General features: G+C 31.9%; 1 protein-coding gene across 1 annotated transcript in view; it reads right to left on the bottom strand.

Annotated features, from left to right (window-relative positions):
• The window catches only part of LOC127719159 (fibronectin type 3 and ankyrin repeat domains protein 1-like), a 54,739-nt gene that overhangs the window by 2,051 nt on the left and 25,839 nt on the right, over window positions 1-26,849 (bottom strand). The window contains exons 2-3 of the mRNA XM_052225181.1: window positions 8,171-8,275; window positions 3,694-3,783 (exon numbers count right to left, since the gene is read on the bottom strand). Of these exons, the coding sequence (XP_052081141.1) occupies window positions 3,694-3,783; window positions 8,171-8,275 (195 nt within the window). The remainder of the gene's footprint in view (window positions 1-3,693; window positions 3,784-8,170; window positions 8,276-26,849) is intronic.

The following is a 26,849-nucleotide window of genomic DNA, read 5'->3' as shown; positions in this document are numbered from 1 at the left end:
TAATAATTTATCAAAAGATTGTAAGAGCTCACTTGATGAGTATTCGAAGAGATGTGACTTGTTCCAAATGTCACTAACTTTTGTATACATTTGTATATTATTTTTGTAGAATATTGTTATCTAAATAAACCAGTAAGTAGCTAGTGAGTAGTTGTCTACCATATTTCCGTAATATGAATCAATGAGAGGGGGTCAACAGTTTTGTTTAAATTGCTATTAATATCTTAACCACATAATGTTCCATGTTACATGTTTATTCTTTCACATTTTATCTTTAGAAACAAAAGAAACTACCAAATAAAGATTATTCTAATCAAGATTATCAATTATCCTCGTAGGAAATAGAATCAGCAGATAGACGTGTACGGTGACCTATAGTTGTTAATTTCTGTGTCATTTGGTCTCTTGTATCGAGTAGTCTCATTGACAAGCATACCACATCTTTTTTTTTTAGATTGAAACTAAGATCTTTATTGTCTCCAAAAATTAATCTAAAAAGGTTGTTTTGTGGACATTTTGTAAGCTGAATCATTGCTATATGTTTCTCATCTAAAAATTGCTTATTGATTTTGAAAATAATTATCATGAGTATATGACACTGAAGATTAAAAGATGTAGGGTGTATTTAAATTCAATATAATGTAATATTTTCCAGAAAAAGGCATTGAAAAAGTACCATTTCAACATAAACAAATTGAAAAACTTATTTTATTGAAATGAGGATTTATTCTTCGTTGCAAAAATACGCTCTCTGTAGTTAAAAAGACTAATACTCTTCAAAGAAATCTGATGGGAATAAACTATAAAAAGTATTGGTATGCTCAGTAAATTTTAATTACTGTTGCAAGCCAATAATGATAAGTGTAACCTAAATTATTGATTCATTGCAGATGACTATTGCACAAATTTATCAAGTACATTATAGCTCTTAACTGGTAACCTTCTTTATATTCAGATTTAATGCTTTGTCTTTCCTTTTGAAAAAAAAAAAAATCTTGTTAATTCTTAAACATTTATCTTTCAGACATAATTTATAGAATCATTTTATGTTGTGTAGATTAAAATTAATAGGCAATGAATAAATATATCATTTCTGTATATCTAACATCTATTCAATAATGAGGTCAAGTATTTGTGTATTTAGATTATAATGAAGGATCTGCTTAATCATGTAAGACTGAGGTTGATTGGTAATTTGGTCAATGTGATTGGCATTTAAGGAGGTGGGACATTCCAATTATGGTCCCACCTTATCTCTGATTGTTTGGTGATCATGAAATTTGTCAATCAAGCTGGTAATAAATCATTACTCTTACCAAATAACAAGAGGCTCTCAAGAGCCCGTGTCGCTCACTTGATTCTACTTTGGATTTGGAAATCATGTAAAGTAGATTAAAATCATAACAGATACCCTAATAATGATTGAGGCCTAATTTGGTTTAATATTGGCCCCGTAATTTAATCAAAAGCAGAATACTTTTGTAAAGTTTACAGAAATTACCAATAAATTCATTGAAATTGTAGAAAATGACTTTATAAGGATAATAACTCCAACAAGATGTCTATTGACAATTTTGCTTATGTTGACTTCCATGCCATGTTTGGTTTCATTCCATTCAGTGGTTCTCTTAAAGAAAACATTTGTATGTATTTCACATAGGGTCCCATGTTAAACTAAGTCCCCGCTGGCAGCCATCTTGGATGATTGATCGGCTACAAAGTTACAACACTTGGTCAGCACCTCATAAGGAACATTCATGCCATGTTTTATTTCATTCCATTTAGTGGTTCTCTAAAAGAAGACATTTGTATGTTTTTCCCGTAGGGTCCTATGTTAAACTAATGCCCTCTCTGGTGGCCATCTTGAATGATGGATCGGCTTCAAAGTAACAATACTTGGTTAACACCTCATAAGGAACATTCATGCCATGTTTGATTTCATTCCATTCAGTGGTTCTCTAAAAGAAGATATTTGTATGTATTGTCCATAGGGTCCTATGTTAAACGAAATCCCTCGCAGGCAGCCATCTTGGATGACAAATCAGCTACAAAGTAACAACACTTGGTCAGCACCTCAAAAGAAACATTTATATTATATTTGGTTTAAATCCATTAAGCGGTTTTCTAGAAGAAGACATTTGTATATATTTCCCTTAGGGTCCATCGTTAAACTAAGTTCCCATTTGGCAGCCATCTTGGATGATTGATTGGCTACAAAGTAACAACACTTGGTCAGCACCTCATTAGGAACATTCATGTCATGTTTGGTTTCATTCCGATCAGTGGTTCTCTAAAAGAAAACATGTGTATGCATTTCCCATAGGGTCTTATGTTAAACTAAGTCCCCGCTGGCAGCCATCTTGAATGATTGATCGCCTACATAGTTACATCATTTGGTCAGCACGTCTTAAGGAACATTCATGCCATGTTTTATTTCATTCCATTTAGTGGTTCTCTAAAAGAAGACATTTGTATGTATTTCCCATAGGGTCCTATGTTAAACTAAGTCCCTCTCTGGTGGCCATCTTAGACTATGGATCGGCTTCAAAGTAACAACACTTGGTCAGCACCTAATAAGGAACATGCATGCCATGTTTGGTTTCATTCCATTCAGTGGTTCTCTAAAAGAAGACATTTGTATGTATTGTCCATAGGGTCCTATGTTAAACGAAGTCCCCCAGGCGGCCATCTTGGATGATGGATCAGCTACAAAGTAACAACACTTGCTCAGCACCTCATAAGGAATATTCATGCAATGCAATGTTTGGTTTCATTCCATTCAGTGGTTCTCTAAAAGAAGACATTTGTATGTATTGTCCATAGGGTCCTATGTTAAACGAAGTCCCCCAGCTTGCATATCATATCAAGTTATAAAGGGACATAACTGACAACGGTAAAAGTGACACTATCCAAATTTGTACTTGATCTGAGTTTTGTGGTAATAAGTATTGTGTATAAGTTTCATCATTTGGTTGAGGCAAACTAAGTTAGAGAACAGAAACGAAAAATTCAGCAATTTTTCCATTTGTAAAGGGACATAACTCTAGAACAGTAAAAAGTGACACCACAAAATTTAAACTTGATCTGTGTTTTGTAGTAATGAGCATTGTGTATAAATTTCATAACATTTGGTTGAGGCTAACTTAAGTTAGAGAACAGAAAAAAAAATTCAGAATATTTTCCATTTGTAAAGGGACATAACTCTAGAACTGTTAAAGTGACTGTACCAAATTTCAAACTTGATCTGTATTTTATGGTAATAAGCATTGTGTATAAGTTTCATAACATTTGGTTGAGGCAAACTAAAGTTAGAGAACGGAAACCAACTTTGGGGCCGTACAGACGTACGGACGTACGAACGGACAAGGGTAAAACTTAATGCCCCCTTCACTACGGTGGGGGCATAAAAAAATGTGGTTCACACTTTTAAATAACCCTTTACATGGGTTATTCAGTGTGCACCACATTTTTGATATTATTTCTTCATAAATGAAAAAACATACTACAGTCATGCCTTAAACAAAGCTAAGTCCTTTCATAGTCTGTAAAATACTGAAAAAATGTTTCAAAATTTTACTCTTGATACTGTCCTGTTCTTCAAAAGTTTCTGTCAAAGTATCGAAAATTTCAATGAAAATATCTCCTACTTACTCTTAATGATGTTTTAACAATTATATCAAACAGAACATGTACCTTGAGGTAGTCCATTATTTCTTTTTTTTCCTGTTTTTTCTCAGAAGAATCATCACTGTCTTCTGCAGCCAGCATGTATGGAGTCTTACCCTAAAATACAAATAATTCATAACTTGTAGCCCTTAATTATTATCTCTGATGGTTGTGTCTAATAGTACTAGCACTAAAAATTAAATACTGTAGTTGTATTTTCACCAATCAGACATATAACAGTCATCAATTCTATAAACAAAAGGAACCACCGCATTACAATGTAATCACTAGCACTTACAATTAAACACTATATTTATATTGTCACCAATCAAACATATAACAGTCACGAAGTACTACAAACAAGGAACCACCGCATTACACTGTAATCACTAGCACTTACAATTAAACACTACAGTTATATTGTCACCAATCAAACATATAACAGTCACGAAGTACTACAAACAAGGAACCACCGCATTACACTGTAATCACTAGCACTTACAATTAAACACTACAGTTATATTGTCACCAATCAAACATATAACAGTCACGAAGTACTACAAACAAGGAACCACTGCATTACACTGTAATCACTAGCACTTACAGTTAAACACTACAGTTATATTGTCACCAATCAAACATATAACAGTCACGAAGTACTACAAACAAGGAACCACCGCATTACACTGTAATCACTAGCACTTACAATTAAACACTACAGTTATATTGTCACCAATCAATATTCCATTAAACTCTTCTATTTGTTGGTTGTTGTTAGTATCTGATGGATGTCATGTGTCCAACAAACGATTAACTGGTGGTTGTGTCATGATGAGAAGTTTCTTATTGGCAGTAGGAAATATCTGATGATATTATGTGTTTGTGTTTGTTAGATGTTGGTTGTGTCTTTATAATGAGTGTCTTGTTAGTTTTTGGAAGTGTCTTTCCAATATGTCTCTTATGGTGATTGGCAGTTCCTTATAGCTGTTATGTGTTTGATTGGAGACTACTAGTTGTTGGTAAAGACTTTACAGTTAGTCTTTGATGGTTGTTTTGTGTGCCTGGATGTTGACATGTGTTTCGTCGGTGGTTTTTATAAGTCAATAAGTATATGTATATAATGGTTGTTTGTTGTTGGAAGGGGGCCTCGGTGGCCGAGTGGTCTAAGTAGTCGAACTACTGTAACACTAGCCAGTCAACACTGAGGTTGTGAGTTCGAATTTTGCATGAGACAGGTGCACTCGACTCCGATCTTAATTGACTAGGATTGTCGATTTTCATAACAAAGGTTGGTGGTTCTCTCCGGGCACTCAGGCTTTCTCCACCAATAAAAAACTGACCTCCACAAAATAGCACAATAGCTTTGAAAGTGGCGTTAAGTACCAATCAATCAATCAATCAATTTTGTTGGAAGTGCTTGATGTCTGTCATGTGTTTGATTTATGAATATAAATTGTTGATTATGCATCCGAAGCACTTTTCTGGATTTACCTTCATGAGGAAGGCTTAACACCGAATATTTGAAAGCCAAGGATGTATAAGAACCTAAAAAGTTGAAGAGCTATATAACCAAAAAGTACCTTAAAAAAATTGTCAAATCCATCTAACGTCAACTTTGCCTGCGGGAGTTGAAACCTTAGTTTCTAACAATTTCAAAATTAGTTAACAGACAAGTTTAGAAAGGTTTGTTATCAAATCATGTCAGTACCGAAGTACTGACTACTGAGCTGATGATAACCTCAGGGATTGATACTCCACCAACAGAAGTATCGACCCAGTGCTGTAAAGAATGAAAAGAACACGTTATAAATTTCATGCGTCCGAAGTGCTTTTCTGGATTTACCTACAAAAGTTGTGTTTTTACAATTAGTTTCATATGATCATTGGTTGATGACAGTACCTGTTAACTGTTTGGTGACTATACGTTGTGACTTTACAATTAGTCTTTGGAGGTTGTTTGAAGTTCCTAATTGTTGTCATGTGCTATATTGGTGGTTGTTATTTGTTGATAGTGGTTTTAAAATAATTGGTTGTACAATGTAGGACATGGCTGATATGTGCCTGATTGATGGTTGTTAGTTCTTGGTAGTGTCTTCATAACTAGTTGCAAATTGGTTGTTTGAAATGCTTGAAGGCTGTTACATATTTGATTGATGGCTGTTAGTTGTTGGTTTTGTCTTTGTATTTATTATCTAATTTGTTGTTGGTATTGCCTGATGTCTGTCAATTGTTTGATTGATGAGAATAAATTATTGGTTGTATCTTAAAAATTAGTCTTTTATGATTGTATGTTGTTGGTTGTGCGTATGTGTTTGATTGATGACAGTTTGTTGTCCCTTATGTCAATATAATTAGGCTCTAGTAAACAGCTGAAGTGCTTTATTGCTGTTGTAAAGTGTTGTATAACGGTTGGTTTGTTGTACCTGTAATGCGTCTAATAATTGACCATAAGTTGTCGGTTGACAATTGGACGCACCTTATGGCTTTACCAAATAGTCTAAAACGGTTGTTGGTGGTTCTTGGTGGATGTCATGTGCTTGGTTGTTGTTAATTGCTGGATGTGTCTTTACAATAAGGCTCAAATATTTGTTTGTGTTGGTTGTGCCTGATGGCTGTCATGTGTTTGATTGGTGACTGTTTATTGTTGCTTGTGTCTTTACAGTTAGTACCTTATGATTGATGGAAGAATCATGTGGCTTACCTGTATTTTATTGGTGAAGGTAAGTTGTTTGATGCATCTTCGCAATTTTTAGCCGGTAGTGCCTGAAAGTCGTCATGTGTTTATTGGTGATTGTTATTAGTTGGTTATATCTTTATAATTAGTTACTAATGGTTGTTGGTAGTTCCTGATGGCTGTCATATGTTTAATTAGTGACTGTTAAGTTGTTGGTTGCGTCTTAACAATGAGATTCAAATGATTGTTGGCTGTTGTAAAAACCGGTAGTTATCCTGTGTTTGATTGGTGCCAGTAACTTTACAATTAGTTTCAAATGGTAGTCGGCTGTTGTAATGCCTGGAGGTTATCATGTGTTTAATTGGTGACAATTTCTTTACTAATAGTTTCAAATGGAAGTTGGCTGTTGTAATGCCTGGTGGTTATCATGTGCTTGTTTGGTGACTGTACCTTTGCGGGCTGATGATATGGGGTTAAATCTATATAATTAGTGTCTTTTTGGTTGATGGCTGTCACACATTTTCTGGTCAATATAGCTGCAGGGGCTGATGATATGTGGTTGTATCTATATAATTAGTGTCTTGTTCGTTGATGGCTGTCATGTGTTCCCTTTTTAAAATAATGTATTGGCTGATGATATATGGTTGAATCTATGTCATTTGTGTTTTGTTAGCGGATTACTATCGTGTGTTTTCTTACATATATGTAGGGGCTCATGTTTTGTGGTTGGGTCTTTAAAGTAAGGGTTTAATTGGTTGTTTAGTGCCTTATTGCTATTATTTGTTTAATTGGTGAATGTTACAGCAGTACAGTTACAGTAGTACTATTACAGCAGGACTGTAACAGCAGTATTAATATTATCATTAGATGTGTCTTTAAAGTCAGTTTTTTATTATTGGTTGTTTGTAGCGTCAACTGTTTGGATGTTGATTATGTCTTAGGGGGCTCATGGTTTGTCGTTATGTCCTTATAATGTATGTCTTATTCATAATTAGTTGTTGTAAAGTCTAGTGGTGGTCATGTGTTTAATTGGTGACTGTCTCTTTATGGACTGATAAAGATGGTTTGATTGTTGATGTTTGTATCTTCAGGGTCTGGTCAATGGTTAGTTATTGGTAGTAACTTGTGACTGTCATAATTTGTTTGGGTCTTTAATGTATTTTTGTGTTTGGTTGTTTGCAATACTTAATGGCTGTTATGTGGTTGAATGAATGAGTGTTTTGTTAGCAGCTTTTGTAACTTTAATGTTTTACTTTTCATTCTCAGTGTCGTTAACGTAAATTGTTGCTAACATATTATGTTAGGTGTTTGTTTCTCGAGTGTTTGGTATATAGTTGGTTCTATAGATAATGGCTGAATGTTGGTTTTTGTATATTAAATGTATTTAGTTAGTACATCATTACTGTCATACATTTCAAAACTTGCTTTGTATACGTGTCGTTTTATTTTTAGTGTTTTGGATGTCAGTGTAATAAATGTATTAGGTGTTGGTAGCACCTGGTGGCTGTCAGTTGGATCAGTGACTATATGTCCATACAGACTGATAATGGTTATGTTTTAGTGTAAGACGGCTTGTAAACAATATTGTAAGATTAATAGAAATGTGTATGTGGTATTTTATCAATAACTGTTATTCCCCAGTCTGACTTTAGATATTAACATTTATAATTATAAGAACTTTCATCGTTGTTTTTTTATCTTAAGAACAATTCAACAAAATTCAGTTTAGACCATAATAAAAACAAATTAATAAAACCTGTATTTTTTCAAAACAGTTTTGAAAATATTCACTGTTAAACTTAACACTTAGTATATAATGTCAAATGTTACCTCAGATGTTTTAACCAGTGGACTGATTCCTCCTTCTTCTATTAACCATTTGGTGACATGTAGCTGTCCATACTGAGAAGCTATATGTAATGCTGTTTTTCCGGTCTATATTACAAAAAAATAAGTTTGTTAATTTAAAGTGATAATCTAGATGATGTTGCGTAATTATTATATCAACAAACTACAATATATGTTACATTGTCCTTCAAATCTGTAGTATCAACAAAATACAATATATATTACATTGTCCTTCAAATCTGTAATATCATTATATAAAATTTCTGTGATAAACTGTACACTATTGTGTTATTAACAGAAACTATATTGTGTTATTAACATAAACCATACTGTGGTATTAACATAAACCATACTGTGTTATTAACATAAACCATATTGTGTTATTAACATAAACCATACTGTGTTATTAACATAAACCACATTGTGTTATTAACATAAACAGTATTGTGTTATTAACATAAACCATATTGTGTTATTAACATAAACAGTATTGTGTTATTAACATAAACCATATTGTGTTATTAACATAAACAGTATTGTGTTATTAACATAAATCAAACTATATATTACATCAGAATCAGTGGTCAAAAGTCAACACCATATTTTGTTGTGAGATATCAAAACTTCCATCAGAAATGTCATGTAACAAAAATATTTGTTTGAAAGAAATGTATGAACTATTTATATCTATGGATTCAGAAAGATTTGTATAATTAATATTAGCTGACTAAACATGTTAACACTGTTGTTAGATGTTTAGAAAATATGTTTTTGCAAAGAATACACTATAAGACCATACTTATCAGTACCTACGACGTCATGAGTAAATTGACATAGCATTATGTACAATTTTTATAAATTGTATTGTCTATTAAACCTGTCTGATTAACTTATTCAGTATAAACAGGAATAAGATCAGACAGAAGATATATCTTTTGTTACCTTGGATCTGGCATTTATATTACATCCAAGGCTGACCAGGTAACATGCAATTTCCAGTTGGCCTTCCGATGCAGCATACATTAATAGTGTGACTCCATTCTGTAACATCAACATATAACAGACATCAAAACTTGTGTCATAAACTAGACAATGTTAATTAAATATAGGTAAAATATATATATTGTACATCACATGAATTAGTGGTCAAAAATAAATAGAAAATGACCAGTCACACTTGTATTTATATTCTACATAAACAACAAATAAACAACATGTTTTGTTGTGAGATGTCAGAGCTATGTCCAGAACTTTCATATTAAAAACTTGTTTTTTTAGGAAAGTATCAAATATCTATATGAATGGATGAAGTAGGACAAGACAAATGAACTATATTATTTATTTGTTATTGCTAGGGATTTAAGTGTTATGAAGTGGTTCCTTGCTGTTAGTATTTGATGATTGTCATGTGTTTGATTTGCGCCCTTATATCCTTATTTCTTTATTGTAAGTGTTTGTCTTTAATCTATGGTTTTGGTTGGTTGTTGGTAGTACAAGATATCTGATTTGTGACTTTGTACTTGTAGTGTTTGTATTTTTTAGTGTAATGATGTGGTGACTTGTTGATTGTACAATGTTATGTGTTTGATTAGTGACTTTGTATATGTAGTGTTTGTAATTTTAGTGTAATGATGTGATGGGTTGTTGGTTGTACTATGTTAAGTGTTTGATTAGTGACTTTGTATCTGTAGTGTTTGTATTTTTAGTGTAATGATGTGATGGGTTGTTGGTTATACTATGTTATGTGTTTCATGTCTGACTTTGTATCTATAGTGTTTGTATTTTTAGTGTAATGATGTGGTGAGTTGTTGGTTATACTATGTTATGTGTTTCATGTCTGACTTTGTATCTATAGTGTTTGTATTTTTAGTGTAATGATGTGGTGAGTTGTTGGTTGTACTATGATATGTGTTTGATTGGTGACTTTGTATCTGTAGTGTTTGTATTTTTAGTGTAATGATGTGGTTGGTTGTTGGTTGTACTACTTCCTGTGTTTGATTGGTGACTTTGTATCTATAGTGTTTGTATTTTTAGTGTAATGATGTGGTGAGTTGTTGGTTGTACTATGTTATGTGTTTGATTGGTGACTTTGTATTTGTAGTGTTTGTATTTTCAGTGTAATGATGTGGTGGGTTGTTGGTTGTACAATGTTATATGTTTGATTAGTGACTTTGTGTCTGTAGTGTTTGTATTTTTAGTGTAATGATGTGGTGGGTTGATGGTTGTACTATGTTATGTGTTTGATTTCTGACTTTGTATCGGTAGTGTTTGTGTTTTTAATGTAATGATGTAATGGGTTATTGGTTGTATTATGCTATGTGTTTGATAAGTGGCTTTGCATCTGTAGTGTTTGTATTTTTAGTGTAATGCTGCGATTGTTTGTTGGTTGTAGTATATTATGTGTTTGATTGGTGACTTTGTATTTGTAGTGTTTGTATTTTCAGTGTAATGATGTGGTTGGTTGTTGGTTGTACTATGTTATATGTTTGATTTCTGACTTTTTATCTGTAGTGTTTGTATTTTTAGTGTAATGATGCGGTCGGTTGTTGGTTGTACTATGTTATGTGTTTGATTGGTGACTTCGTATTTGTAGTGTTTGTATTTTTAGTGTAATGATGTGGTGTGTTGTTGGTTGTACTATGTTATGTATTTGATTGGTGACTTTGTATCTGTAGTGTTTGTGTTTTTAGTGTAATTATGTGGTGGGTTTTTGGTTGTACTATGTTATTTGTTTGATTTCTGACTTTGTATCTGTAGTGTTTGTATTTTTAGTGTAATGATGTGGTGTGTTGTTGGTTGTACTATGTTATATGTTTGTTTAGTGACTTTTTAACTGAAGTGTTTGTATTTTTAGCGTAATGATGTGTTGGGTTTTTGGTTGTACTATGTTATGTGTTTGATTGGTGACTTTGCATCTGTAGTGTTTGTATTTTTAGTGTAATGATGTGATGGGTTGTTGGTTGTACTCTGTTATATGTTTGATTTCTGATTTTGTATCTGTAGTGTTTGTATTTTTAGTGTAATGATGTGGTGGGTTTTTGGTTGTACTATGTTATGTGTTTGATTTGTGACTTTGCATCTGTAGTGTTTGTATTTTTATTGTATCGATGTGATGGGTTGTAGGTTGTACTATTTTATGTGTTTGATTTCTGACTTTGTGCTTGTCGTGTTTTTATTTTTAGTGTAATGATGTGATGGGTTGTTGGTTGTACTACGCATGTGTTTGATTAATGACTGTGTATCTGTAGTTTAAGTATTATTAGTGTAATGATGTGGTGGGTTGTTGGTTGTACTAAGTTATGTGTTTGATATCTGACTTTTTATTTGTAGTGTTTGTATTTTTAGTGTAATGATGCGGTCAGTTGTGGGTTGTACTATGTTATGTGTTTGATTGGTGACTTTGTATTTGTAGTGTTTGTATTTTTAGTGTAATGATGTTGTTGGTTGTTGGTTGTACTATGTTATATGTTTGATTTTCGACTTTTTATCTGTAGTGTTTGTATTTTAAGTGTAATGATGTGTTGTGTTGTTGGTTGTACTATGTTATGTGTTTGATTGGTGACTTTGTATTTGTAATGTTTGTATCTTTAGTGTAATGATGTGGTGGGTTTTTGGTTGTACTATGTTATGTGTTTCATTGGTGACTTTGTATTTGTAATGTTTGTATTTTTAGTGTAATGATGTGGTGGGTTTTTGGTTGTACTATGTTATGTGTTTGATTGGTGACTTTGTATCTGTAGTGTTTGTATTTTAGTGTAATGATGTGGTGGGTTTTTGGTTGTACTATGTTATGTGTTTGATTGGTGACTTTGTATCTGTAGTGTTTGTATTTTAGTGTAATGATGTGGTGGGTTTTTGGTTGTACTATGTTATGTGTTTGATTGGTGACTTTGCATCTGTTGTGTTTGTATTTTTAGTGTAATGATGTGGTGGGTTGTTGGTTGTACTACTTCCTGTGTTTGATTAGTGACTTTTTATCTGTAGTGTTTGTATTTTAAGTGTAATGATATGGTGTGTTGTTGGTTGTACTATGTTATGTGTTTGATTGGTGACTTTTTAATTTTAGTGTTTGTATTTTAAGTGTAATGATGTGGTGGGTTGTTGGTTGTACTTTGATTGGTGACTTTGTATTTGTAGTGTTTGTATTTTTAGTGTAATGATGTGGTGGGTTGTTGGTTGTACTATGTTATGTGTTTGATTGGTGACTTTTTATTTTTAGTGTTTGTATTTTAAGTGTAATGATATGGTGTGTTGTTGGTTGTACAGTCCGTGTAACGTAAAAGTTAACAATACGAACGATGCCCGAATCATGTACGGACGATGCCCGAACGATGTACGTACGCTTCCCGAACGGTATACGAATGCAAACGAAACGCTGACCGAACGTTGTACGGACGCTGACCGAATGATGTACGAACGAAACCATGTACCATAAACCATACCATAAACGATCACATAAGCGCCCTTTTATCGTACATCGTATGGTTTTGCATACATCGTTTCGTTTAGCGTATACCGTATCGTTTAGCGTATATCGTTTCGTTTCTCGTATATCGTATCGTTTAGCGTACATCGTTTCTTGACGTGCATAGTTTCGTTTAGCGTACATGTTTTTCTTTAAATATAAAACATGAATTGTGTTCTGTTAAATCTTGTTATATAGGTGATAATAGGCGTAAAATTTAGATTGGATGCATATTTCAGTTTTAATTAATCATTTAGTAAATCATAATTTAATCTGACTCGATGTTGATCCAAAATTATTTACATAAAAAGTTTGAAAAATAAACACTGAAATAAATTAAAACAAATTAAAAGATACGATTATGAATTTTGTTAGCCGTGGAAATACGTAGTTGGTGAATGTGCGCGTAAACTACAGTCTGTAGGGTATTCAGACAGTTTTTGAAAATAGTCTAAGGTATTAACTAATCCAGTCGTTATATTACGATCACTACGATCACTCCGAGAAAAATAGAGGGCGCTGAATTATTCGAGTTAGGTACTAACATTTATTTTTTACCTAAATGAACAATTTATTTTAGATGGAATTTGGAATTAATCTAATGTTCTTACAAAAGTATACTTAGTATAGAAAGTCCCTGATTCGGGGTCTTAAGGTTGACCTATTGTTCAAAAGGTTCAATTATTTTTATGTATTCTCTTCTATCGCATGTATTTTAACATCGACTGAATAAAAGTATATATCGTAATTAAGCCACTTTTTTTTTTAGATTATAGATATGTTTTTTATTCATCTATCAAATCTGTCGAAAAAAACAATTTATTCGAGAAATTTCAAATAGAAACAATTACCCGTTATGTGCCTCCAGGGACTTTCTATACAAACTTTTATCAACCCTAAACATAAATCCCTACCAATGTACAAACGATTGTGTATTATTTTTACTACAAATGCACTTTAAACAATCATCAAAAAAGAGCGTGTCCGGCAAATGAAAAATTCTAATTCATAAGTGAAATTATAATTTAGCGTTTCATTTTTGTATTTTCAAACAACAAAAAACTAGACCATTTTCCTCTATTCTTTAATTTTCTAAGACCATTGTCCTCTATTCTTTATTTTGCCCGTTGTATTCTATTCTTATTTTATATTTGATTGCTTTATTTTCCTGTATCTATATATATATATATATATATATACCTTCTTTATTCGGAGCAACCCCACCCTAAATATATGATACACAGTGTCTATAGGTCATCGCTTGTGCCGTGATACACATGTTTCCATAACAAAAGATATCCTTGTTCATATTTATAACATTTTAAATGTCCTCCTAATAATACATCTAATAATTGCCACTGGACGTTAAACAGCTAACTATAAATTCATCCGTCATATTTTTAGTTTTGTTATAATGTGTTAATCAAACAGCATAATGAAACAATTGAAGATTTTCACTATTGAAATAATGGAAATAATTGTAAACAAATCCACTAAATCACATCCATACGACACAAAGTCTAGTCTTTTCACATGTAAATAAATTGTTTTCGTTAATCTATTTCAAACGATTTTAAATCAAACTCATTTTACTAATTTGCCAAAAAAAAAACCAACCAAACAGTTATTTTCATTTCTTTTTTTAAACAGTATTCGAATAAATCATGTTTTATTTATGAACATTTCGTATTGCTGACGAATGTTAAATATTGATCCCTATAGATTTTCAATTGTTTGGGTGTTGGGTTACTGTCTGATCTCGCAAACCTGACATTTTATGGTCATTATTTTTTGCATCCAATTGCACCAATTTATTAAAAAGATATCAACGTACGAGAGTCGTTACTTTACATAAACTTCTGGTATTTTTTTTCTATAACGAAATACGAAACCACTTCTCGCAATTCGCTTTGGAGTATTTGTGCTTCTCTTTTGACAAAATATGGCCTTGTCTCAATAACAAAAAAAAAATTGGCTAGAGGTATAGGGGAGGGTTGAGATCTCAAAAAAACATGTTTAACCCCGTCGCAATTTTGCGCCTGTCCCAAGTCAGGAGCCTCTGCATGGCCTTTGTTATCCTTGTATGATTTTTAATTTTAGTTTCTTGTGTATAATTCGGAGTTTAGTATGACGTCCACTATCACTGAACTAGTATACTTATTTGTTTAGGGGCCAGCTGAAGGACGCCTCCGGGTGCGGGAGTTGCTCGCTGCATTGGAGACCCATCGGTGGCCTTCGGCTGTTGCTTGCTCTATGGTCGGGTTGTTGTCTCTTTGACACATTCCCCATTTCCATTTTCAATTTTATTTCATGTTAAAAGACAATGTCATAATACTATGACAGAGGGGCAGTCAAACTCCTAAGTCGAAAATAAAATGACAAACAGACAAATAATAATACAAAAGGCACAACATAGAAAGCTAAAGACTAAGCAACACGAACCCCACCAAAAACTGGGTGTGATCTCAGGTGCCCTGGAAGGGTAAGCAGGTCCTGCTCCACATGTGGCACTCGTCGTGTTGCACATGTTATTACAAACCCGGTAAATAGTTTAATTTGGTAGGTCACATTCGTAGTGAAAAGGGAAGTGGATTGTAGTTACGGCATAAGGAACATATCCGATATCATCTGTGAAACGATTATTCCATAACGGTCAACCAACTCGTAACGGCGTCCGTTAAATTTACAATAAACAATGTCATTTACACTGTTCAAACATCAACGCACGTCAAACTTTGTACAACATAAAAGCTGACTGGACATTCGTGACAATTTGTCACGCCCTCATGAATTGGCGTACGTCCTATCAAATACCTTCAGAAAGCTTCCATTTAAATTATTTTACACACAAGTAACTGCGTATTTTATTTTCTTGACAAAACAAAAAACATTCAATGTATTTTGCGCTGAATGTGCAATCAAGCCACGGATTCGTAACTTTCAAATATAGTTCACAAACGGTTGATGAAATGTGGAAAGTCTAAATAGAAATATAACAATTATGTCCAGTGCGCGTTTATAAAACGGGCTCTTTTTGTACATTTTGAGATACTATAAGTACTCGTTTTATGTGTATAGAATTGTAGAGGTCAATACGACTTTTAATCAGTTGGATTTTTAATTTTAATAAAAAATGTGTTGGGTTTTCTTCTTTTCTTTAAATTTACATCATGATTCTTTGATATTTCCCATTATCTTCTGATTTTTTTTAAGATGAATAATATAAAATTTGTATACCAAACATTTAAAATTTTACTCTGCGTTTATAAATAGCATTGAACGTACAACATCTTATAAACGATAAACATTGATAGAGGTAAATGAGCCACTCTTTCTCAGGTTGAGATGGAATATGTTCGTTATTTGATTCAATGAGTTAAATAATCGAAACCCCTGAATATCTTCTCATGACAAGCACGAAAAATGGCGAAACTGAACTTCCAACGGCGGGCGATGATTTCTAATTATACAATATTCTTGCGATGGATTTTTTAAATGCAATGTAGAACTTATTAATTTAGACATTTCTTATACGAATTACTTCTTTGTTTCATGAAGACCCGAGAAGTCAAATGAAATATCATAAGGGTAATTGTTTCATGATATTATTTCAGCTATCATTTGTGACTTTCAGCAAGTTGCATTGAATTTCCCTGTTGACTATATTGAACAGTGCACAATAATGAATTAACATATTCGTTTATACATGAGCTTAAGAATGATCGAATGGACTAATTTTATTTTTATCTACTGTACCCACTTATCAATCGATGGGCATTCAATTCCCTTTTCAAATTACTTAATCGAATATAAAGTCACGTGCACGAAGAAGTTTGTCTGACGTGAAAATACGGTAAACGGACAGAAAGTCACAGGACAAAAAGTCACAGGACATAAAGTCACAAATTTGATAGGACAAAAAGTCACAAATAATTTGTTGACAATTGTTTGAATATATAAAAGAAATATCTTGAAATATTTTCTTTTTATCACATATATTCATTTTTAAGTTTAGGAAATTGTTCATAAGCCTTGATAAATAAAAATTTATTAAATTTTAATCATGCAAAGGATATATTTCTTGGCACAATGAAGCCATTTAAGTACCAAGCCACTTTGACATTTTGTTTTCATAACAATTATTTGACCATTATTGATATTTATTGAATAAATTTTAATTACAAAGTTGCTTCATATATAATAGTTCTAGAAAAAACAAAAATTTAATTTTTTAAATAAGGGTTTTCTTGTTTAAAGAAAAATAATCTCAAAACTGAATTGTGACTTTTTGTCCTGTGACTTTTTGTACGTTACTTTTTGTCTGTGACTTTTTGTCCTGTGACTTTCTGTCCTACATTCGAAAATACGTAGTCCCATATCTCACGGCTACATGGACACACACAGTGTACTAGTCTTCATAACATTTTAATGTTTGAAACTACGTTTTCAGAAGAATGAAATTTATAAGTTTTAACTATACATCACAATAAGCATATCTAAAAGTAAGTCGACACGCAGCTCATTTTATGAAGGAATTTCAAACTACCACTACTGCTAGTTTGTACTTTATTGTCGGAGGAAAACTGATTCAAAATAAAGGAGCTAAGATTTGATTTTTAGGGGGGAGGCTAGAGTGAAATTTGAAAAAGGCATGACAGGAGTTTTGAAAAAAAAAAGGCAGGATGGGCAACTTGCCAAAAAGAAAAGGCAGGGTGATAATTTATTTAAAACAAGTCAGGATAAATTAATAACTAATTTGAAGTTCTATTTTAATATCATCTGAGCAAGAACTACAGAACAGCATAGCATTTGTCTTGTTAGGATTAAAATCAATAAGCCAATCTTTAGACCATGCTGAGATTTGTTCTAAGTCGCTATTTAAGACATCTTCTATCGTGTAAGGACTATTACTTGAATAAGAAAGGGATGTTTCATCAGCACACAATCGAGTTAGACTTATCAAATTACTAGCTATGTCATATACATGAATAAGGAATTATCACAGTAGGGGACCTAATACAGAGCCTTGTGCACTCCTGCATTAGTATTCTCAAAAGGCAAATATAAAAAAACGCTTTCTTGTCTATTTGAAATATTATAACCAATTAAGTGATTAAATACGTTTTTAAGTACATTTTTTTTTAATACTTTGCCTACTGCTGATAATAATGTGATTGGTCTATAATTGGAAATCAGTTCTCCGATTTTCAATATATATATATGCGCCAAGTCAACACATTTCAAAAGAATATTTTTACATAAAGCACAAATAAATTTACATACATTGTCAGATCAAAATATCTTAAAAACCCCAGTCCAGAGATACCGTGTATATTCTACTGACTAAACCATATCTATAGTTTTACATTCGTACTTGTTACGTAATAAGATTTGTGTCCAGGTAAAAAAATAACCAGCAGGTGGTATATATTCTAAAATGTTTAGCGCCTTCCATTATACATCTGACGATGACATTTAGCTTTAGGGCCATTCTGTTTTCACAAAGAAAAAACTAAAATTTAAAAATTTTTTAAACATAAAATTCTGTTGAAAAATCAATTTATAGGTAAACTGATCAGCATAACGTCCACGCAATTTCTTGTTCAGACCCAGGGACACAGATGTCCGAATGAGTAAGAATAAACTAAATACTTAAACAATTATATAAAGTTAAATGTACCACAAGCACATTTTGATAGTATAATAAGAGGTTTTCTTGTGTATTTTCTATGTTCTGGAAACTTCAACATCCCATCAAAAATAATTAAATTAAAGTCATAAGTTTTATAAATTAAATGTTATTTTTTTAAATATAATTTGCACATTGTACCTATTGTTTACGTATATTTATTTTTCGCCATGCATTAGTTTAATGCTTACTGTGACTTCTAAATACATCTATATAGTGTGTTAAATAGATCGATTTATAAACTTTGTACGCGAATTATTTTGATATCCTAATGATAATCAATTATTTTTCTTTTGACAGCACTTATATTTTGTTGATTGTTCAATATATTTTTATGGTATCCGGCATTTATATACATATACATGCATAATGATAATCCCTTGGATATATTTTAGTTGGTTGATTGTCGGTAACCGTTGTTTAATGTCCAGTGTAAACTATTTCATACATTTCTATGAAGAAAGAGTTTCTCATTTCTAGGATGAAATTGATATTTTGTGCAAAATATAATTTAAAGTACATTGCATTAACTCCGTGTTTCAAAGTAAAACAAGTGAATTCTTATTTTTCTTTATATTTCTTAAGACAAAAAATGAATATCCATATAATTCAAATCTGGTTTGAATTTGTTTTGTGCTCAATATAATTTACTACGACAAATCAAATGTTGTTGACAATTTTGGGATCAAATTATATTTAGGTATGTGCTAAACAGGGACACAATAAACTGGTAAGTTGAAGACTTCTTGTCTAGTAATACATTTCTTGAACGAGTGAAATTTTGAAATATCTTTTTTTTAATTATCTCTATTACGATAGCCTTTTTGTGAAAAAAAGTACGATTTAATTTCGAATTGTATGAAGTAAGATTTATTCCCCTATTTACAATAACTCGTTCTTGTCCAATAATGAATTCCTCGAACGACCAGAGTTTGAAAAGGGAAATAAGATTTGAATTTCTCATCAACATTTCTCTTTAATTTTCATGAAGCAAGATTTTGTTTTGTATCGTCATTTATCGTAGGACATGAACGAATTTTAACGGAAGAAGCTCTTTGGTCGGGTTGTTGTCTCTTTGACACATTCCCCATTTCCATTCTCAATTTTATGATGCATAAGGGCCCAGTATTAAAAGCCTGGAAGGAATTTAGATAATCTCCGTTTTCCTCTCAGTTTCTGTCATTTATCATATTTGGGTAGTTTTCTAATAAGTAAAATTAAGTTTTTCGTGAATCATTTTCTTATCACACTCCGTTCGTGCAGTGTGATACGAGAACTATGTATCTACATGCAAGAAATATATACATGTAACAGACAAAGATTATACGAGAAACTGAAAAATGCATTTTTTTCTTCATAATCGTACAAATAAACAACGCATAAAGTAAACATGAAACAATTCCGCAACAACTGAAAAATAACGTATAATGTGTGTAATTTAATTTTACTCAAAACACTGTTTTAATAAAAATGATATAATATTCATAAGCAATAAGGATAATCCAATCAATTTTGTTGATTGGATAATTCATGGATTAATAGTTGTGTAATCAGTGGCACGTGCCCTCAATATTTTATAAAAAAAAATAGATACCTCTCGAAGTTAATTATCAAAATTTTCCAAAATAACAACTGAAAAAAAAAAGCGTTCAACGAATATTTACATTCGTCATGTGTGCATATATACGAGTCATGAGTGCACAAAAACAATTGTTCGACAAAAATTGATAGCAAGTTATACTTTAATGTTCATGACTTATGAGTATTGTTCTTGTTAAATTTCTAGTGAAATTGATTGTTGAGCGGCTTTTAACAAAAATACAAATACCGAAAAAAAGAATATTGGGTAAACATAAATGGACAACAACCCAACGAGAAAAATAAAATTTTAAATAAAGTAATAATATAAGTTTACAAATACGTACTATGTGCATTTAATAAATCAACGTTTGAACTTATCATTATCATTTTATTTTATTTGTAATTTTATTTTATGTATATTTAATGTTACCCGATATGGAGTCCTCTTAAAGATAAAATTCACTTGAATTGGTATTTCTGGTGTATATATGTTACAGGGAATTTGTAAAATCAGGGATTTTGTAAAATCACTGGACTAATCAGTGATTTTGTAAAATCGCTAACAGTTTCAGTGGTTTTGTAAAATCCCTGAAATTGACAGGGATTTTACAAAATCACTGAAAATAGAGCTAGGGATTTTGTAAAATCCCTGATTACAATTAAAGTATAACTTGCTATTAGAAATGTGTTTTTCTTAATATAAAAATAGAGTTATCATCACTAATGATTTTGAAATATAGTTGTTTAATAAACACTATGAGCTAGAACTAGTGTATAATGATAATGACTAAAATGCATATAAACGGATATTTAGACCACTGTAAATTTACTTATTTTTGCATGGCAAGTTTGGGTGACATCTATTGTTACATAATTGCCCTGCTTTTCGATGCATGTCTGTATCAAATCAACCAAAGTAAAACTTTTTTTATTTTTGCTTGGTTAGAACCTATTCATAAACATGCAAGTACAAAACAAAGTATTCTTACCTATATTTTCTGTTGTCTTTTTTTTATTATTATTTTGTGAATATAAATGTTATTTTGTAGGCAGCAAATTAATAATACAACACTTATTTGGTTTTTATATATCAATTTCCATGCAGCAATAAGCATGATAAGATGCTCTTGCTCTGAAAATGCATGTAATATTTGCCACTGGATCACATACCCTAACCCACTCAATTTCTTATACCTAACATATGTGTTTTTCTTCTTTTATGACAGCAATAAACCTAATGATCCGTTTTTATATTTGATTTTTTTAAATTTGATTTAATTGGTTTTATTTTTTACAGTAATTACAGAAAAAATATAATAAACAGTAACTTTCTTTCAAACAAGGTAGTGATAAGAGCTTGTTTTGTCTTCTTTCTGTGGCTCATTGACAACATGTTCCAAAATTTCATCATATTTTCCCCGGTTCCATATGTTGCACTTTAATTTTACCTCAATTATATGAAGTAATTTTTGTTTGTATTTTTGCTCTTGATTTAAAGACATCTGTACCTGAGCCTTTTTCTACAGTATGTCAGTTGTATAGTGCATGCAAACTGCTCACTTAGTATTAAAATAAAGGCTAGGTTAACCTCAAACTTATTGAGTGTTACTATCGTAGGCTTTTTTCACAGAAATTCTTAATAAAACTGAATGAATTTATTTTACCAATTCCCTGAATTTAATTCAGTGAATCTGTAAAAAAAATCTTAATTGTTTCAGGGATTTTGTAAAATCACTAGTTAAAATCAGGGATTAGAAAATCAGTTCAGTGATTTTACAAATTCCCTGATTTCACAAATTCCCTGTAACATATACATGTATCACACGTACTATCTACATGTACAATATACAGAAATGACACGGTTGGGTATTGTAAAGTTACTGAAGGAAAATTAATGTCAAATTCATATACCCGGGCGAAGAAATTACCGCTTTGTCAGAACGGGTAGGTGTTATTTGTTCCAACTACCATATTGAAAATGTTTAAATCGCGCCCATCTCTTCTTTTCTTATTTTCTTATACAGGCGCGGATCCAGAGCTTGAAGCAGGGGGGGGGGGGGGGGGGGGGTGAGAAATGTTTTTGAACACTAGAGAAGTTTTCTTGTTATACCAAACAATATGTTTTTCAATAATTGGCACACTTTTTGTTCATCCGGCATATGGTTACTCTTAATAAACTCTTTAGATTAGTTTAATTATTTAATTACAGATCGTATCTACCCGTTTTGCAATTGCCGTATCACCCCTTGCATCTATTCCACTAGCCGCGTCTTATCATGTGTGTTGATAAAGTTTTGTGATCTTAATAAGGCTGTTTAGTGGTATTTTTTTGTTTGTTTGTGAGATTAACATTCACCATTTGCTTTTCCCAATTCTGAACGTGTTTTTTTAACAAACTGTCCGGGGTTGTCGTCAGTAGCGAACAAAACGCAAAATTTGCAATAAATTCCGTCCTGTGAAGTTGAATAGACAATGCATGGGAAATAGTGCAGCCACGCATATTAGAAGCATCTTTTATGAAAAGGAAAAGAACTAGGTGGATTCCAGTTTTAATTTAGAATGCTATACATTTAAGCACTAGGTACAGATGAGGAAATAAAGTTTGCAATATCCTTAGATTCAGCAGGTGTCATTTTCTAAAAAAATCTTATGTATATGATAGGGTGAAAAAGTATTTTTCTTCAAATCAAGCTAACAAAAAACGTTGTTATAATCATGAAAATACAAAGTAATAAAATATAGGGATAGCTGCCTTTGATTGTCTTAATTAAATCCTTTGATCCTCTAATTATCAAGTTACCCTCAAGCCAATGTAATTATGACATGTGTATATTTAAAGGAGTGTAGCGACAACGTGTCACCGTATTCAGTGCTGGATATTCAATTTATAGTAAAGATAGCATTAAAACAAGAAATGGTAAATACAAAAATTAATTTAAGATTTTCAAGCGGGGGGGGGGGTGTTGCACCAATTAATGGAACTTAATTGTGTCATATTTACCTCCAAACAATTAACCTACATGGCCCGAGAACACAATTATTTCGTAGTGCATTTCTTTTAGACAATAAATTCAAATTAAAAAATCGCACCTGCTCTATCTCAAAAAGATTTTTACAGTGTAGTGTACTACTAGTGGGACAAATAATATCAAAATTATAGAAACTTCTACCAGCTCTAACTCAAAATATTGACAATTCTGTGTTAAGGGGGTCTTAAGTTCAGTTTGACAGCCTCAGACGTAATAAAATTTGACCTTTTTTTAACTGGACCAAATCACTAGTTAACATAAATATTCAGCACCTAAATTTTTTTAACATGTAATTTCATCCCCCTACTTAATATTTCATGCATTAAATATCAAGAAATAAATTGGGAAAGTGTATCAAATAAAAATACAAGTTATACACAGTGGCGGATCCAGAAATTTTCATAAGTGGGGGCCTACTGACTGCCTAAGAGGGTCATGCTTCAGTTATTCCCTATATATATAATCAACCAAATTTTTCCCAGAAAAGGGGGGCCCGGCACCCTGGGCCCTCCCCCTAAATCCGCCTCTGATACACTGTTCACACTAGGGACTATATTCGTAGACAATGAAAACCAAAGGACGATAACTGTGTCCCTGTACCACATGTAACATTAGAATACTCACTTGAAAGGATGACTGATTTTTTTTTAAAAGATAAGAGTCTGATATAGGGCCTGAAAGCTATCGTGGTTGTGAAGATTATAAATTCCGCCAGGCTTTTATAGGAAAAAATGGAGAAATTATAAATGGAAATATAATGCACGCTGTTTAATCATGCTTTTCAAGGCTATTTACCGATGACTCGTACACAATCATTTTGAATGGTGAATAAGATCATATAGTTTTAGATGAATTAAGCACTCAGAAACTAGCCAGTAAAAAGGAGGAGGAAATCCAGTTTTTCAGTAAATATCAAAGTAAAAGTATATAAGTCTATAACATTTGCGCAATTGTATACTTGTTTTATTGACGCAAATGAATGCTGCAGTTTTCAAAATATAGTGACGCAAAAGAAGAATTGGCGTAATTAAGTTGTGGCGAAAATTGATTCTTTTTCTGTGCAAATGGATATCGGCCTTTAAAACACCGTTTGTACACGAACAAACGTGTATTTATCTTTTACGCTGTCTAGCATGGGATTAAAAGTTTTGGCAATTTGTGTAGGATTTTAATTTTAGAAAGTAACGAACAAGTAAGAAGATCGTCAAAAACCTGAAGTGTATCGGAAAATGAGCTATGCACGATAAAAGAAAATAGTCTGGTGCGTCGATATGAAATTTTACAGAGGCATGTATTATTTGTAAAATTGAATTAGTCTATTAATAACAACCATTTGTAGAACTGATTCTTTTGATCCTTCAAATATGTGCAAAATATTCTTTGATAGTTTCTTTCATATATACAATTGCAGTATGCTTTTAATACTGTAGATTTGTATTTGATCATTGATTGCATGCATAATGTCCAGTGACAAATATTTCATGAGTTCGTACAAAGAACAAATCAAAAACTTTTAAAATACATTTGATTGGTTATTTAAGGTCATTCGATCTTGATGATATGCATGAAAGTTTGTGAAGCTTACCTCTGAAATAAAGAAATAATAAAAAAAGGAAGAGTTATTTTTTTCTTCTTCTGTATTTTACTCATACATGAACTTAAGCACTTTTTACAGTCAAAATAACAGTTTTAACACCGACAGCAGCAATTGCAAGCGACGCTGGTTCCATATAAGTTTTCACGAATTTTTATAAATCCCTGACCATCTTCGGTTTATATCAGACTCTGATATTGAGGGGAACATATACTACCATGGATGTCTTGTCTTTTTTAATACATTTAGATATAAAACGTGTATCTCATATAAAGCCTCATTTATAGAACATTATATATAATATTGTGTCAAGGAAATATTTGGGTCAAAGAAATATTTGGAGGAGGTGAAAGAGGAGAGAGAGAGAGAGACTAATATTTTTCGCGGTATTTGGTCTCGTGTTACTCATGTCAAAATGTGATGGAAGGAAATGTTTCCCTTTCGTTTTATATAGCAGGGTATTCCATAGTGTAATTATATTAGTTACAGTTTTTTTTTCTATCGGTAACAAATGGTATACAGTTCGAAATCTAATTATCTACATTAAGTTATAGTACATTTAAAGTAAGTTTATTGCATTGCTAAACGCTTCTCAATCAAGATAAAACGTTTACAACCAACACTATTTTTTGCGACTGAATAAATTTTATTTAGAATAGATAGTTCACGTTCCATTGAACTAAGGGTATTGTTTAGGTTTTTTTTTAAATTTTATAATGATCGAATTTGAAATGTTATTAACACAATGATTCAAAATTACAAATTACATAAAAAATTACGCAATTAGTATGAAAGAAAAATTATAATAATTAAGATAACTTATTTGCTTTAATTATTTAATAAACAAGTGAAATGTTATCAATCCAATCTTTCCAATCTAATATAGTCCAAAGGGTGACAGGGGGATAGAAATATGGTCACTACAGGTCTTCTTCCGGCTGGCAGTAAAGAACAACCATGTCAAAGAGGTGCATCCATTTGGTTGTTCGGGATATACAAGTACGCAACCAACTATAAATCAATCCAATCTAATAATTGTTTTTTTTAATTTATTATATTTTTTTATAATAAATTAAAAAATAAAATAATTGAAATAATTTTCTGAAATAAAAACCTAATATATATATCATACGTTTTACAAAACGATATGCCACACGATAGATTGGTGACTTTTTAATTTTAGTGTTTGTATTTTAAGTGTAATGATGTGGTGGGTTGTTGGCTGTACTATGTTATATGTTTGTTTAGTGACTTTTTAACTGAAGTGTTTGTATTTTTAGCGTAATGATGTGTTGGGTTTTTGGTTGTACTATGTTATGTGTTTGATTGGTGACTTTGCATCTGTAGTGTTTGTATTTTTAGTGTAATGATGCGATGGGTTGTTGGTTGTACTCTGTTATGTGTTTGATTTCTGATTTTGTATCTGTAGTGTTTGTATTTTTAGTGTAATGATGTGGTGGGTTGTTGGTTGTACTATGTTATGTGTTTGATTTGTGACTTTGCATCTGTAGTGTTTGTTTTTTTAGTGTAATTATGTGGTGGGTTTTTGGTTGTACTATGTTATGTATTTGATTGGTGACTTTGTATCTGTAGTGTTTGTTTTTTTAGTGTAATTATGTGGTGGGTTTTTGGTTGTACTATGTTATGTGTTTGATTTCTGACTTTGTATCTGTAGTGTTTGTATTTTTAGTGTAATGATGTGGTGGGTTGTTGATTGTACTATGCTATGTATTTGATTAGTGACTTTGTATCTGTAGTGTTAGTATTTTTAGTGTAATTATGTGGTGGGTTGTTGGTTGTACTATGTTATGTGTTTGATATCTGACTTTTTATTTGTAGTGTTTGTATTTTAAGTGTAATGATGTGGTGGGTTGTTGGTTGTACTATGTTATGTATTTGATTGGTGACTTTGTATTTTTAGTGTTTGTATTTTAAGTGTAATGATATGGTGTGTTGTTGGTTGTACTATGTTATGTGTTTGATTGGTGACTTTTTATTTTTAGTGTTTGTTTTTTAAGTGTAATGATGTGGTGGGTTGTTGGTTGTACTATGTTATATGTTTGTTTAGTGACTTTTTAACTTAAGTGTTTGTATTTTTAGCATAATGATGTGTTGGGTTTGTTGGTTGTTCTATGTTATGTGTTTGATTGGTGACTTTGCATCTGTAGTGTTTGTATTTTTAGTGTAATGATGCGATGGGTTGTTGGTTGTACTCTGTTATGTGTTTGATTTCTGACTTTGTATCTGTAGTGTTTGTATTTTTAGTGTAATGATGTGGTGGGTTGTTGATTGTACTATGCTAT

The sequence above is a fragment of the Mytilus californianus genome, unplaced genomic scaffold (genome assembly GCF_021869535.1).
Source record: "Mytilus californianus isolate M0D057914Y unplaced genomic scaffold, xbMytCali1.0.p SCAF_10, whole genome shotgun sequence".
NCBI lineage: Eukaryota > Metazoa > Mollusca > Bivalvia > Mytilida > Mytilidae > Mytilus > Mytilus californianus.
Note: the sequence above shows the minus strand (reverse complement) of the source record. Positions and strands in the feature narration are given on the sequence as shown.